General features: G+C 42.2%; 1 protein-coding gene across 1 annotated transcript in view; it reads right to left on the reverse strand.

Annotated features, from left to right (window-relative positions):
* Positions 1 to 13,120, reverse strand: part of MYOM3 (myomesin 3) — a 57,925-nt gene that overhangs the window by 3,350 nt on the left and 41,455 nt on the right. Inside the window, exons 25-35 of the mRNA XM_073318086.2 lie at positions 11,688 to 11,832; positions 10,485 to 10,544; positions 8,981 to 9,048; positions 8,578 to 8,688; positions 7,598 to 7,685; positions 5,448 to 5,486; positions 4,342 to 4,447; positions 3,290 to 3,453; positions 2,600 to 2,636; positions 693 to 715; positions 537 to 592 (exon numbers count right to left, since the gene is read on the reverse strand). Of these exons, the coding sequence (XP_073174187.2) occupies positions 537 to 592; positions 693 to 715; positions 2,600 to 2,636; positions 3,290 to 3,453; positions 4,342 to 4,447; positions 5,448 to 5,486; positions 7,598 to 7,685; positions 8,578 to 8,688; positions 8,981 to 9,048; positions 10,485 to 10,544; positions 11,688 to 11,832 (897 nt within the window). The remainder of the gene's footprint in view (positions 1 to 536; positions 593 to 692; positions 716 to 2,599; positions 2,637 to 3,289; positions 3,454 to 4,341; positions 4,448 to 5,447; positions 5,487 to 7,597; positions 7,686 to 8,577; positions 8,689 to 8,980; positions 9,049 to 10,484; positions 10,545 to 11,687; positions 11,833 to 13,120) is intronic.

Below are 13,120 nucleotides of genomic sequence, written 5' to 3' on the forward strand. Positions count from 1 at the left end.
AGACTAGTGTGACAGAAGAATCAGGACCCATATTTAAAGTTGTTAGCCTAAAGCAGGGATTGGGAAGGGAGACTAGGGGCATGTGAAACACCTACCATATACTATTGTCAGCACCTGAAAACCAGGGTCTAATGTCTAAGGAGGGCAGTTGAGTAAGGAGAGAGATGTTCATGTAACTTTTCCTATGGTTAGCATTAAAACTATCCTTGCACTTCACAAGTTCAGAAAAATGGAACCTTGAAGCCTAGCTAGATTTGTGGATTTCAAAGGGAACCCCCGCCCTACCCCCCAAAATTTTCTCCTATAGAGAAGGTGTGTGTGTCTGGAAGGACCACCCACCATCATATTGCTCAGTGTTGTTAGCAATGGGTATCACACCAGGCCTCTGACAACTGCAATAGCTCAGGAAAGCACAGGGACTGCAGCGGTGGCCATCCACTATATGGGGACACAAGGTAGGGGAAAGCTCCTTGTGTTCCTCCTGCCAGCCATCTGTACAACCTGGCCATGATAGGTATACAGTTCCTCAGTAGTACCTTATCCTCCATGATGGTGGCAACATCTGGCAGACCTTGAACAACTCTGGCACGATCTGGGAAGGAACAAATGTGACTGTTCAACTTTACATACCAGTATGGCCCTTTGATCTGTATGACAGAACCAAGGAGAATGTGCAACGTTCCTTTACTTACTCTTTTCTGCTATCAGCGCTTCCCTGAAAGTAAGAAAAAGATAATTGAAGATAAATGTAGTATTTTTTATTTATTAAATATGTACTCTGAATGTTTTTAATAGGAACCTGTTCCCTAATTTCTATAGAGAACTTCACTTCCAAAGTGAAAGCAAAGATGTTCAGTAAGGTGAGATATTAGAACAGGGAAAATGTCTGAAATTTTCAGGGATTCTCTAGGTTTCCTCTGGGGTGGGGGGGATGAGGAAGGGTTTTTTGGCCTGTTTCTGGAACTAGAGAGACATGTTGAAAACAAATTTTTTAATTCTTGATAATGGATAATGCAGCTCCTCTAATGTTTGCTTAAGGCTTGATCTCACAAGTGCTCCACCCAAGAAGGATCAGAGGTCCTTTCTGATTCGCTGGTCACTATAAGAAAAGGCTGATGTCGGAGTTTCAGCTTCATGTCTAGGAAAACTTCTTCTTCTTTAAAAGTGAATTTAGTTTTGAAAACTGTCCCAGAGTGACAGTCTCGAAAGCGGAAGCCCTCTGTGTATCTACAGAAGAGGTACCGCACAGGGACCAGGAAATGCAGGCTTCCTCACGGGATCCCATCATCATGCCTCAAACCTGATCTGGAAGGGTCACTCCTACATGCGAGAGGGAACTCCATTTCCAGGCCTCTCAGACTTAGGAGTGGCCATGATCCTGCAGTGACTTTTCTGCTGACCCAACATTTTTTCCCATGGTTCATACTGCCAATCCCTGTGGAGCCATCCCTGCTGTAGCTGCTGGCCCCTATGCCTCTCCTGCACCAGTGCCATACTCAGCCCCCACCTTCCAGCTTGGCCTGCCCAGGTGTAGTGTTGCTCCCCATCCCCTCAGAGGGGACAGGGCCTGCTGGAAGCGGATGAGGTTGGGCAGGCCCCTTGAGGGAGCCCTGGTGCAGGAGCTGGCCCCACGGCAATGTTGTGGAGAAGCAGCACTGGGTGACCCACCGCCTACTTAGGTTTGGCCTTGTGGCCCCTCTGTTGTGATGGAGGGGCTGTGGGGGCCAAACCTGAGTGGGCAGTGGACAGCCAGTGCGGCTCCTCCTCGCCATTGTCAATGATATGTACTGTGCGTAGTGGGCGTATGGCTGTGGGCACCACTAGTGTACTGTGCCTTTTGCTACAGGGGCCCCAGTCCATCAGCGTCTAGACTGCATCCACCAACTCACGTCATCAGGTCCACTGCACAGCTGTCAAAAGGTAGTGAGAGTTGGTGGATAGCAAGCAGAGCAACCTCTAAACTAGAGTTCTAGTGGAAGAAGATACTGTAGTATAACCAACACCCTAAGCCATTCATCCCTCTATGGGATCCATTTCCTAGATGTTGCAAACAGGCCCTGATTCTGAAATTGGATCCATGCTGGCAGATTCTTGCCCCAAACAGGGCCTTAGTGATATCAATGGGCCTCTGCATGGGCAATGGGGCTCTGTGTGTGTGGATCTGCTTTACAGCAGTGAGGGCAAACAGGGTCCTAAAATGCTATTTTCTATTTTGTTGAACATCTCACACATTGACTTACGTTGGTTAAAGTGAAGAAGGATATTATCTAAATGCATATGGACCTTCTCTCCCTTGGCACTAATTCATTTTAATTTGCCTTGTCTTCCAAAGCTATGGCTTGCTTATACCTTGCCCAGACATTCTCCTCCCTGCAAATATGAGGTTTGAATAATTTCCTGCATTTAGCAATTTTCACATTACCAAGGCTCTTTGTAAAAGAGAAATCTGCCAGGACTGGATCTCCGTGGGATGTGCAGCGTGGAGGTTAATCCAAGCTGCAGAGTCTCATTTATTAACAAAAATAAACCAGGCAGTTTAGCTTTAAATGTAAACATTTAGTTCAGCTTCAAATGTGAAAGTATTTGAGAAGAAACTCACTTTAGCCGTAGGTGTTCAGCCATTACTTCTTCGAAAGCTGCAAGGAATAGAAGAGATTTTAAGAAGAAAGTGCAGTTTGTGGTTTGTTATTTAATAGATTTAACCTAACGTGTGTGATAATAGGGACATGTAGAGACACACATAGAACAGTATTTATAGCTGTCTCAAGGAAACATGTGATCTATTTATGTGCTGCTAAAAGATCAAGGCCCTGATGCTCCCTTCCCATAGAGAAGCCCCAGGGAAGGGGAAAATAATCTGAACAACTCTGAGAGGTCCCAGTGGCAGAGTGAGAGTCACTTTCTCTCCTCCAAGAGAGGGGCAGGGATGCTTCCTGCAAACCCCAAGGGTCTGTGGGGAAAGCAAATCAATTTTGGGTCATCTCTCAGGATAGCCCTACTCTCTGGAAGCTTCCTCTCCCATGGCAGTAATGATCCCTAAGGGGGGTTGGAGTCTTCCTGCCATTAGCTACTCTGCCCATGCTGCACATGACCCTCCTCTGTGCACTTCCCTCCACTCCCCCTCCTCACAGCATACCATCCCCTTGGCACTTCACAGAGTTCCCCCTCTTCTGTGCGCCCCATCTCAGCATGAGGGAGATGAGCCTGAAGGCCCAAGTGAGGAGGAAATCTCAGAAAGTAACAGGTGTTTAGCTCTTCCCTCAGACAGAAATTTTCTGCTCCAGTTCACCTTTCCCAGACAAGTCAGTTGACAGTCTGTGAGAATCTTTCCCGTCGAATATTTCCAGGGTATATTTTCCCTTATCCAAATCCGTGGGGTTCAGTATGTGTAGCCAGATCTGGTCCATTGTACTTCCGCTTTTCAGCCTCTCACCACTTTCTAGTCGCTTCTCCCTAAGGAAACAAATTATATCATTTTAACAACATTGAAGTAAAATTGCACAAGTTTTGAGATTAAACTGACTTTTTAGGATCTATTGCTTAGAACAAGAGACTGGGAGCTAGGACTCTGGGGTTCTATTCCTGATGGCCATAGACTCACTGTGGGCAAGTCTCTTAGGGCTGGATTTTGAAGGGTATTTGGGCACCTAAACATGCAGAAAGGCACCTAGTGGGATTTTCAAAAGCCCAAACCTCAATACCGTTGAAAATTTGGCCCTTTCACATCTAAATTTTGCCTATCTGGAAAATGGGTCTATTCTGTAAGGGTGTTGTGAGGCCAAATTAACTAATGTTGGGAAAGAACTTTGATATGCTCAAATAAAAGGGTGTATAAATGCGAAGCAGGAGTAGCATTTAGTTATTCAGAGTGGGATGAGGCGGTCATTCAGAGAAGTATAAAGCTGCACAGACAAAGTACTTTAAAAAAATACATCCTCCCATGTCTGTAGCTAACCTGTCATTTGATAGTATCATTATCACACCAGTGAAATCATCACCCAGGAGTACTTGTGCAGCAGAAAATAAATAGAACATGATTGGTAACTGACGAGTTCCCACACACGATTCAATGTAAAGAGACAGTTGAATTTAAAACCCCTTATCCCCCCAATCCTGCAATCCTCATTCCGACGAATCCCCCACTGTCTTCAAGGAGTGCAGGTTCGCGCACAATGATCCCGATCCTCAAAGGTATTTAGGCCCCTAACTCCCATTGATTTGAGTGGATGTTAGGAGCCTACAATACTTTGAGGATCTCAGCCAATGTGCTTTAATTTCCATGACAGATAATACAGACTGTCCATATGTTATGAGCCTTGCTAGCATATCTGAAGTACATACTTGTGATACCAGGTTGTTTTCATGTAGTCCATGTAGTACTTCACTTCACTGTAGATTCGAATGCCTTCTGCAGTTGGCTGGACTTTCAGAGGTTTAGCAGAAAGGGCTAAGAAGAGAATTCAAAGACTGGAATTTCACTGGGTGACCAGCCAGTCTATATACTGGCAATTTTTTTTTTTTAAAAAGAACCTAATGTTTCACCCTGTTTGGAGAACACGGGCAGCTGAAAGCGACATGGCGTTCCAGCATATGAAGGCGCTACGGCTTCCACCCAGCAGAAATGTGCATACTTCCTCCAGAGGCTTGGATCCTAAGTAGAGGAGGTCCCATAGACACATTAGGGCCTTCTCTCAACCTCACCTTTCATTGTTCTAATACTGGGGCAGCCACCAATGATGTGGGTAGAGTAACATTTTTACCACCACATCATCTAGGCCTGCTCTGTGCAGGGTTTAATGATGCTTTCTGAACGGGATTTGCTCGGGTCTATACTGCACCAGGCCAGCTGAACCCATTGTCAGCAATGGGCACATTCCCTACTATAGACAAGGCCAGAGAGACTTAGGTCTCAGCTCACTTTGATGTTAGAATGTGACAACTGCAGGTGTCTGGGCAGAAATAACAGATCATAGCAAGAGTTAAAGAGATAACATTTCCTGCCCTTCTGGGAGGATCAGGTGAAAAACAGGAGTAGAACTCCTCTCTCACCTGCTGCAGCAGCCCTGCCTTCAGCTCACTGCTCTTCCCCTTCCTCTCATTTCCAGCTGTTTACTGACTGTTGTCCCCACACTTCAATTCCCCAAATTCCCCCAAACCCACAGCAGAGTCTAAATGCCTCCTGTTCCCCATTCATTTTACTTCCCCATTTGCTGCCTTTACAACACAGAGGAGTTTTACTTCAGAGGGAAAGGAGTGGCCTCTTGATCGAACAAAGGACAACTCCTAAGTCCCAATCCTAGCCCTGAGACCAGCTCTTTCTCCCACCATGGGCAAATCACTTTGCCTCCCTCTGCCTCAGTTTCCCCATCTGTACAGTAGGGATAATAGTTACATACCTCTGCTAAGTATTATTTTTACAGTTTGAAGCAGATGAGAAACAGACTTACCACTAACCCTGCAGAGCTCTTTGAGAATGTCTTCAAACCCTGCACACACAGAAAGAAGCTTCAATCAGCCATAAATACGTTCACTAGCAATGTGCATCTGATTCACCAACAGCCTCTTCAGATCATAAAACCTACTGTATATGGTATTTATTTTGTTGTGTTTTCCTATTGGTAAACTTCACTGGCTATAAAGTTTTTGCCATTGACTCATTTATTTCTACATGTTGGACATATCTTACTTTATTCAGATGTTGTCAGCTTCCTTAACATTCAGCATACACAGTGATGTATCTAGCATGGGATACAAATTTACCTATCAGGATTAAATGATAGATGCCAGATGACATGGCAGAGTTTAAAGCCTGGGGAAAAAAGTCTCCTAATTCCTGCTGAGTTTAAATGCTCGGAATACCTTTGAGTTTCACTCCTTCTGTTCCCTGCTGCTCGAGAGGTTTTATAGCATGGTCACGATTTGAAAAATGACTGTGTGGAATGACATTGGGAGGATTGTCAATATTTACTGTTAGGATATAGATATTCAGGCCTGTCTGTAAAGGCCTATACTCTAAGAATTTAGGTGTATTCTTATCACTTGGCTAATTATAGAAGAAAGAATCAAAATCACTATCTGCTGGTGTAAGGGCCTTCTCTTACTGTGATAGTCTGAGGCCCTGTTCTTAGGCTAAGGCCTTTGGCTAAGCAGCAGAGGCAGCCATAAGCTGGGAAGCGAACAGTCACATCCTCACATTCCAAACTAGTCACACTGAAATAAGGTGCTATTGGGCTGTTAGGCATTATCAGGACAGGATTGTATTCCTATCACCTCCAGAGAAAGGGAAGTGCCTAGAAAATGTAAAAGGAAACTTAGTTTGATAGCATCCTGTCTGGCAAGAACTCACTTATCAATAGCTGGGATGTGAAATCCTCACTTCTGTATTGTCTTGTCATTATAGTTCCCACTTTGCTATTGTTTGTCTGTATAATCTCTGTCTGGTTCTGTGATTGTTCCTGTCTGCTGTATAATTAATTTTGCTGGGTGTAAACTAATTAAGGTGGTGGGATATAATTGGTTACATAATCATGTTACAATATGTTAGGATTGGTTAGTTAAATTTCAGGAAAATGATTGGTTAAGGTATAGCTAAGCAGAACTCAAGTTTTACTATATAATCTGTAGTCAATGAGGAAGTGGGTGGGTGTGGGTGGGTGTGTGGGAGATGGGAACAGGGAATGTTTTGCTAAAGGGGGAAATGGGAACAGGGAATGGGAGTAAGGAAGTTGGAATCATGTTTGGCTAAGGGTAGGAATGGGAACAGGGACACAGGTGTAAGGCTCTGTGGTGTCAGAGCTGGGAAGGAGGATACTAAGGAAGGAAACTGGAATCATGCTTGCTGGAAGTTCACCCCAATAAACATCGAATTGTTTGCACCTTTGGACTTTGGGTATTGTTGCTCTCTGTTCATGCGAGAAGGACCAGGGAAGTAAGTGGGTGAAGGAATAAGCCCGCTAACATCTACTCTCTAACTTCTAGAAGAATTCACAGCACTGCTAATTAAAGCAGGGGGTTGAAAGTAAAAGTGTCCTTTTTGCATTTGACATCACTGGTACTAAAGATTCTGCAATCAGAAACTCAGTTTTGTTGAGGCTGCACAATGGAAAACAGTACCCATTTTGCTTTTCCCTCACTTTTGAGGATCTGCAGAACTAGCAGGAGTTTAAACTTGCATATGACAGAGACACATGCAAGGAATAGCCAGGGGATTTGATCCATTGACTTCAGTGGGCTTTGGATCAGGACCATAGTAAGTAAAAAGGGGCTATTTGTACCTGGTACATTTTCTGATCCTAATCCCACATTTAAATACTTCTTATGCTTGAAATTTACAACATACATATATAAAGGAATACATAGCCTCCTGTACCAGAGAAGAGAAAAGAGTAGAAAACTCTCGAAGTCCACTAGAGAGCTCATAATGTAGACCTGATTACATTTGGAAGCATTTATATATTAAAATAATGAGTACTATAGAAAACACTTAAAACAGGTGGAAAGTTTAATTTTAAAGCTGTGTTGAAAGCCTGATCACTCACACACACACACATATATAAAAAAGTGTAACATATTGCCTATTAGTATGAAATCATCCTACCTTCCTTACTGAGATCAAGTTCAGTAATGTCTTCTCCTCGGTCATCAGAAACAACCGCTTTGTATATTCCTTTATCCTCTCTGGTAAGCTGGCAAAATATTTCAAAATGGAAATTTCCCAGATCACTAAAGTATGGGACAGTTTTGGGCGGGTGAGATCAGAGCTCTGTTTGTAATGTACTGGTGAATTTCCCCCGGTCATCTGGGTGAATTTGGTGAGTTAACAACAGTATTGACTAGAATGAAAGCAGCCCCTTGCAAGCTTCCCCCATGCAGCCGTATTGATACACATCAGTCTTCACCTGCAGGATTGATGTATATTGATGGTCCTGGATCTCATCTAAGCAGAGATTGCCACTCACGCTTATGTATATACTGGTTTTTTATACGGAAATGGTTTATTTGAAATTAAGTTGAAAAACTGAGACCAAGCAGGATAACTCTGCACAGACAAAACTCTAGTTCATTAACTCTACCACAGAGCCCCCTTCATTCACCTGTTGATGCTCTGTGGGTCAAGGATTCATTGATTTTTAAGGGCAAAAGGGACCATTACATCAGTTAGAGTGAGCTCCTGCAGATCACAGGCCATATAATTTCATCCCGTTACTCCTGTATTGAGCCCAATAACTTGTGTTTGACCAAAGCCTCTCACAGAAAGGCATCCAGTCTTGATCTGAAGACTTATAGAGAAGGAGAATCCACCCCTTCTCTTGGGATTTTGTTCCAATGGTTAATCACTCTCACTGTTAAAAATATGAGCCTTATTTCTAATTTGAATTTCTCTGGCTTTATCTTCCAGCCTTTGCTGTTTTTTTTTTCATGCTTTATTCTGTATTTGAAGAGTGCCTAGCACACTGTGGGTACTGCCAGAAACAAACAGTAAATGATAATAATAATAATATCTTAGTAATATCTACCCACATTTATTGCATGTTGAAGTGGTATCACGAATGCCCCCAATTGCATTATGTTTTTCACCTTTTTAATCCGAAGAGTTCCAGTCCCAGTCTGCGGATCATACAGACCGTCCAAATGTGCTTTTTTATCCAAGAACCATTTAAAGTTGGTGTCTTTTTTCATGTTTGTTGCCTGTTCGAAGTAAAGGTTTAGCAGTCAGAATACTGATCTTTCTGAATGCAAGGATGTCTTTCTAATTATGAGACTTCAGCTGTCCCAGGGGATTCCCTCAGTATTAGGTGAAGCTTTCCCCCTTGTTTTCCAAAGCTGTTAGTATTTACTTCCAGGATCTTGCCTTTTATCAGTAGGCAAATATCAATTAGTTAGAGCTGGTGTTATTTATGCAGTCTCCTTAAAATGCACATCTATATTAACAATAGATGGATGCTACTGTACACAGTAACAATTGTATAGTAATACTTACCTTGCACATCAGCAGAACTTCACAATCCTCAGTAACCTTCCACTGCAAATTCTCTATAAAATGAGGACCTACAAGTAAAAAAACAAAACAAAAAACCAGTCTTCCTAGTCCTTCCTGCAGGTCTGCTTTTAATATTAGACCATGCAATGGCTCCATCTAGTGGTAAATCACAGCACTGTCCTCCTTGTATTTAACTCTTCCGTGTTCCAATTTTATGGAATTTGTATTTTATATGCAGTAGGCACCATAATGTTAGATGTATAATTTTAAAAAGTTCCCGAGGACAGTAGTTCTTGTGGTGACTAACAGGACTTTTCTTAAAATGCTGGTAGATTATGCTCTCCAATTACTCCTTTCATTTAGGTTGAGTGTCAGGTCAATATTGAAAGATTATGGATATTCTGCAGGTGGAGGGCAATGGAATAGATAATGTGTAAATATTCCAATCTGCTCTCCTGCTATGAACTACCTGTGAACCCAATTAAAAGGCAAATTCATCTGTCCATTTTTAATCTGGTTCTGGTGCCCACAATTCAAAAGGATGTTGACTAATTGGAGAGGGTTCAGAGAAGAGCCATGATAATGACTAAAGGATTAGAAAACCTGCCTTACAGTGATGGCCTGAAGGAGCTCAATCTATTTATCTTAACAAAGAGAAGGCTTGGGGTGACTTGATTACAGTCTATAAGTACCTACATGGGAAACAAATATTTAATAATGGGCTCTTCAATCTACCAGAGAAAGGTATAACTCGGTCCAATATCTGGAAGTTGAAGCTAGACAAATTCAGACTGGAAATAAGGTGTAAATTTTTAATGGTGAGAACAATTAACTATTGGAACAATTTATCAAGGGTTGTGGTGGATTCCCTACCACTCACACTTTTAAAATCAAGATTGGATGTGTTTCTAAAAGTTCTGCTCTAGTAATCATTTTGGGGGAGTTCTATATAGCTTGTGTTATGCAGCAGGCCAGACTAGATGATCACAAAGGTCTCTCTGGACTTGGAATCTATGAATCAGCTACTCTTTTCCATGAAAACAGCTTTTTTATACTCATTATTCATACATCAGCCACAAGGTAGGGGAGGGAGACAGGGGAATGTACTGTTCCCATTGACAGTGAAGATTTCCACATTCTCTGCTTTCCACCAGGAGATAAAGATGGACCTGAGTCCCATCTGAACTGGACCTTTTCTGAATCTCAGGCATGTTCAGAGTCAGGGTGTTGGTTCAGGGGCCCTCTTCCAGAGACAGCTGGTCACATGCCTCGAACTATTAAAACAAATCAAACTTTGATTTTATTTGATTTTTAATGGCCAGAAAACAGTAACCTAAAATAAAATGCTCTATCTTAGTCCAGCAAGCAGTTTAAATAAGAGTATACTGAAGAGAGCAATTTACTTTTCACTTATTGTTTGGGCTCTCAGTAGAATATCCTTGTTTCAGCTTTCACCAACTTTTCACCAGTCCTGGCAAAGTCAGTGACCTTGAGGCTATCTTACCTTGCTTTCTCCTCCAGTCTCTCCGCTTAGCATCAGCCTCCGCCTCAACTTTATCAAAACCTGAAAGAACAAACAGTGACAGATCAGGGTCAACAAAAGGGCATTGAAACAACCATTACAACCCCTTTCCATGTAACTTGGTATAGATTCCTAACCGGGAAGGATGTTACTCTAAAACACATACAGTGTATGATATTTCTAAGAGCCATCTCTCCAGCCTCAGTTAAACTCTGTTCTTCAGTATAGAATCCATGGCAAGGTTAGCTCTATTAGCCTTTCATGCTGCTAGCAGCTCAGAATGTAATATTTATTTTCAAGAAGATACAGTGAATTTGCTTTTAAGAGCTGATCTTTAGGCAGTGGAAGCTCCCATCGGTTTAAATAGGAGTTTTGTGGGGTATGTAAAGAATACACGATGGAGTCCTGGAACTTGCAACTTTTCAAGGGAGAAATATTAGAAATACAGATTCAGACATCAAGAGACTCAATCCAATAAGATTAAAAACAATCGCCAAACTGTTTAAAAATGAGAACTGTCAAATAAAGGCTACAGTATTATTTAGGGAAGAATTTAGACTGGAAAACTGCAACTTTCTGTTCATAAAGAGCCAAAAATGTTTCTGTACACTTGCACATATGGGCCTATCTGTTCACCTTACAGAGCTCCGTTCTCTTTTCCATATGGACTTTCTCTATTCACTGCAGTTTCTTTATTGCACTTATTCAAATGTAGTTGTTAACGTCCTTGAATTTTCAGGCCAATGTTATGATAAGTTAAAATGACTAAAAATCACAGTACACACCATCAATCCCTGTGTGTCAATAGATAGTTTGTTGTGAGGGAATTATGTGTATACAGCAAATAAAGAAGAAAATATATGAACACAGATCCATGGCTGTGATGTTCTAGCAGGGCCAAAGATTATTATCCAGGACTCCAGATATAAAACTAAAGTCTTGGATCTGTGCTAAGGAGCCATTCAGATAGCTTCTACTGGAAGACCGATTCCTGGCTTTTGAATAAATGCATTAAAATAAATACTTGATACCTTCAATCACTACCCACAATATAACTGTGGGAAACCATTTGTGGCCATTAGCTGGCACTTGCTCTAAGGTTCTGATCCAAAATGTACTGAAGTCAGTAGAAAAACTCCCACTGAGTTCAGTGGGCTTTGGATTAAGCCCTGAATCTCTACTTACTGTCATCAATGAGAGCCAGAGTGAACTGGTTTTTAGCTTTTCCATCTTGCAGCTGGGCTGTGTACGTCCCCTTATCGTCATCACAGAAGTCCTGGATTATTAGTTCTATGAGGCCGTTTGCTTTGTCAAAGTTTATCTTATGTGTCTACGTAAAACAAAGTATTGGTGGTAAATTGGTCAGTTTTTCATAGGGAAATCATTCCAGCATCAAATCCTAGCCCCATGCCGTCTTCAACATAGAGTCTGGCTGGAGCTACAGAGCCTGGCTTCGCTCTACACCTGTAGAACCACCCTGGTATATTTGCCCTGGATACCTGTGGTATGACTGCACTGCCTATAAAAGGTGTATTCTTAACGCAGGTTAGCTAACTTGGGTAAAAATAGCAGTGAAGACATGGCAGCTTGGTTCTTAACTCGGGTTAGCAGCTCAAGGGAAACCCTGCAAGGGAGCCTGGGATAAAACTTGAGTTGCTAACCCAAGTTAGAAGTCGAGTCTCCATGTCTTCATTAAGAAAAGGAGTACTTGTGGCACCTTAGAGACTAACCAATTTATTTGAGCATAAGCTTTCCTGAGCTACAGCTCACTTCATCGGATGCATAAAGTGGAAAATGCAGTGAGGATGTTTTATACACACAGACCATGAAAAAATGGATGTTTATCACTTCAAAAGGTTTTCTCTCCCCCCACCCCACTCTCCTCTGGTAATAGCTTATTTAAAGTGATCACTCTCCTTACAATTTGTATGATAATCAAGGTGGGCCATTTCCAGCACAAATCCAGGGTTTAACAAGTATGTCTGAGGAACAGTGTGTGTGGGGGGGGGGAAGCAAGGGGAAATAGGTTACCTTGTATAATGACTTAGCCACTCCCAGTCTCTATTCAAGCCTAAGTTAATTGTATCCAATTTGCAAATAATTTCCAATTCAGCAGTCTCTCACTGGAGTCTGGTTTTGAAGTTTTTCTTTTGTAATATTGCAACTTTCATGTCTGTAATCGCGTGATCAGGGAGATTGAAGTGTTCTCCGACTGGTTTATGAATGTTATAATTCTTGACATCTGATTTGTGTCCATTTATTCTTTTATGTAGAAAGTGTCCAGTTTGTCCAATGTACATGGCAGAGGGATATGATGGCATATATCACATTGGTAGATGTGCAGGTGAACGAGCCTCTGATAGTGTGGCTGATGTGATTAGGCTCTGTGATAGTGTCCCCTGAATAGATATGTGGGCACAGTTGGCAACGGGCTTTGTTGCAAGGATAGGTTCCTGGGTTAGTGGTTCTGTTGTGTGGTATGTAGTTGCTGGTGAGTATTTGCTTCAGGTTGGGGGGCTGTCTGTAGGCAAGGACTGGCCTGTCTCCCAAGATTTGTGAGAATGATGGGTTGTCCTTCAGGATAGGTTGTAGATCCTTGATAATGCGCTGGAGAGGTT

Source organism: Lepidochelys kempii, chromosome 19 (assembly GCF_965140285.1).
Source record: "Lepidochelys kempii isolate rLepKem1 chromosome 19, rLepKem1.hap1, whole genome shotgun sequence".
NCBI classification, from domain to species: Eukaryota; Metazoa; Chordata; order Testudines; family Cheloniidae; genus Lepidochelys; species Lepidochelys kempii.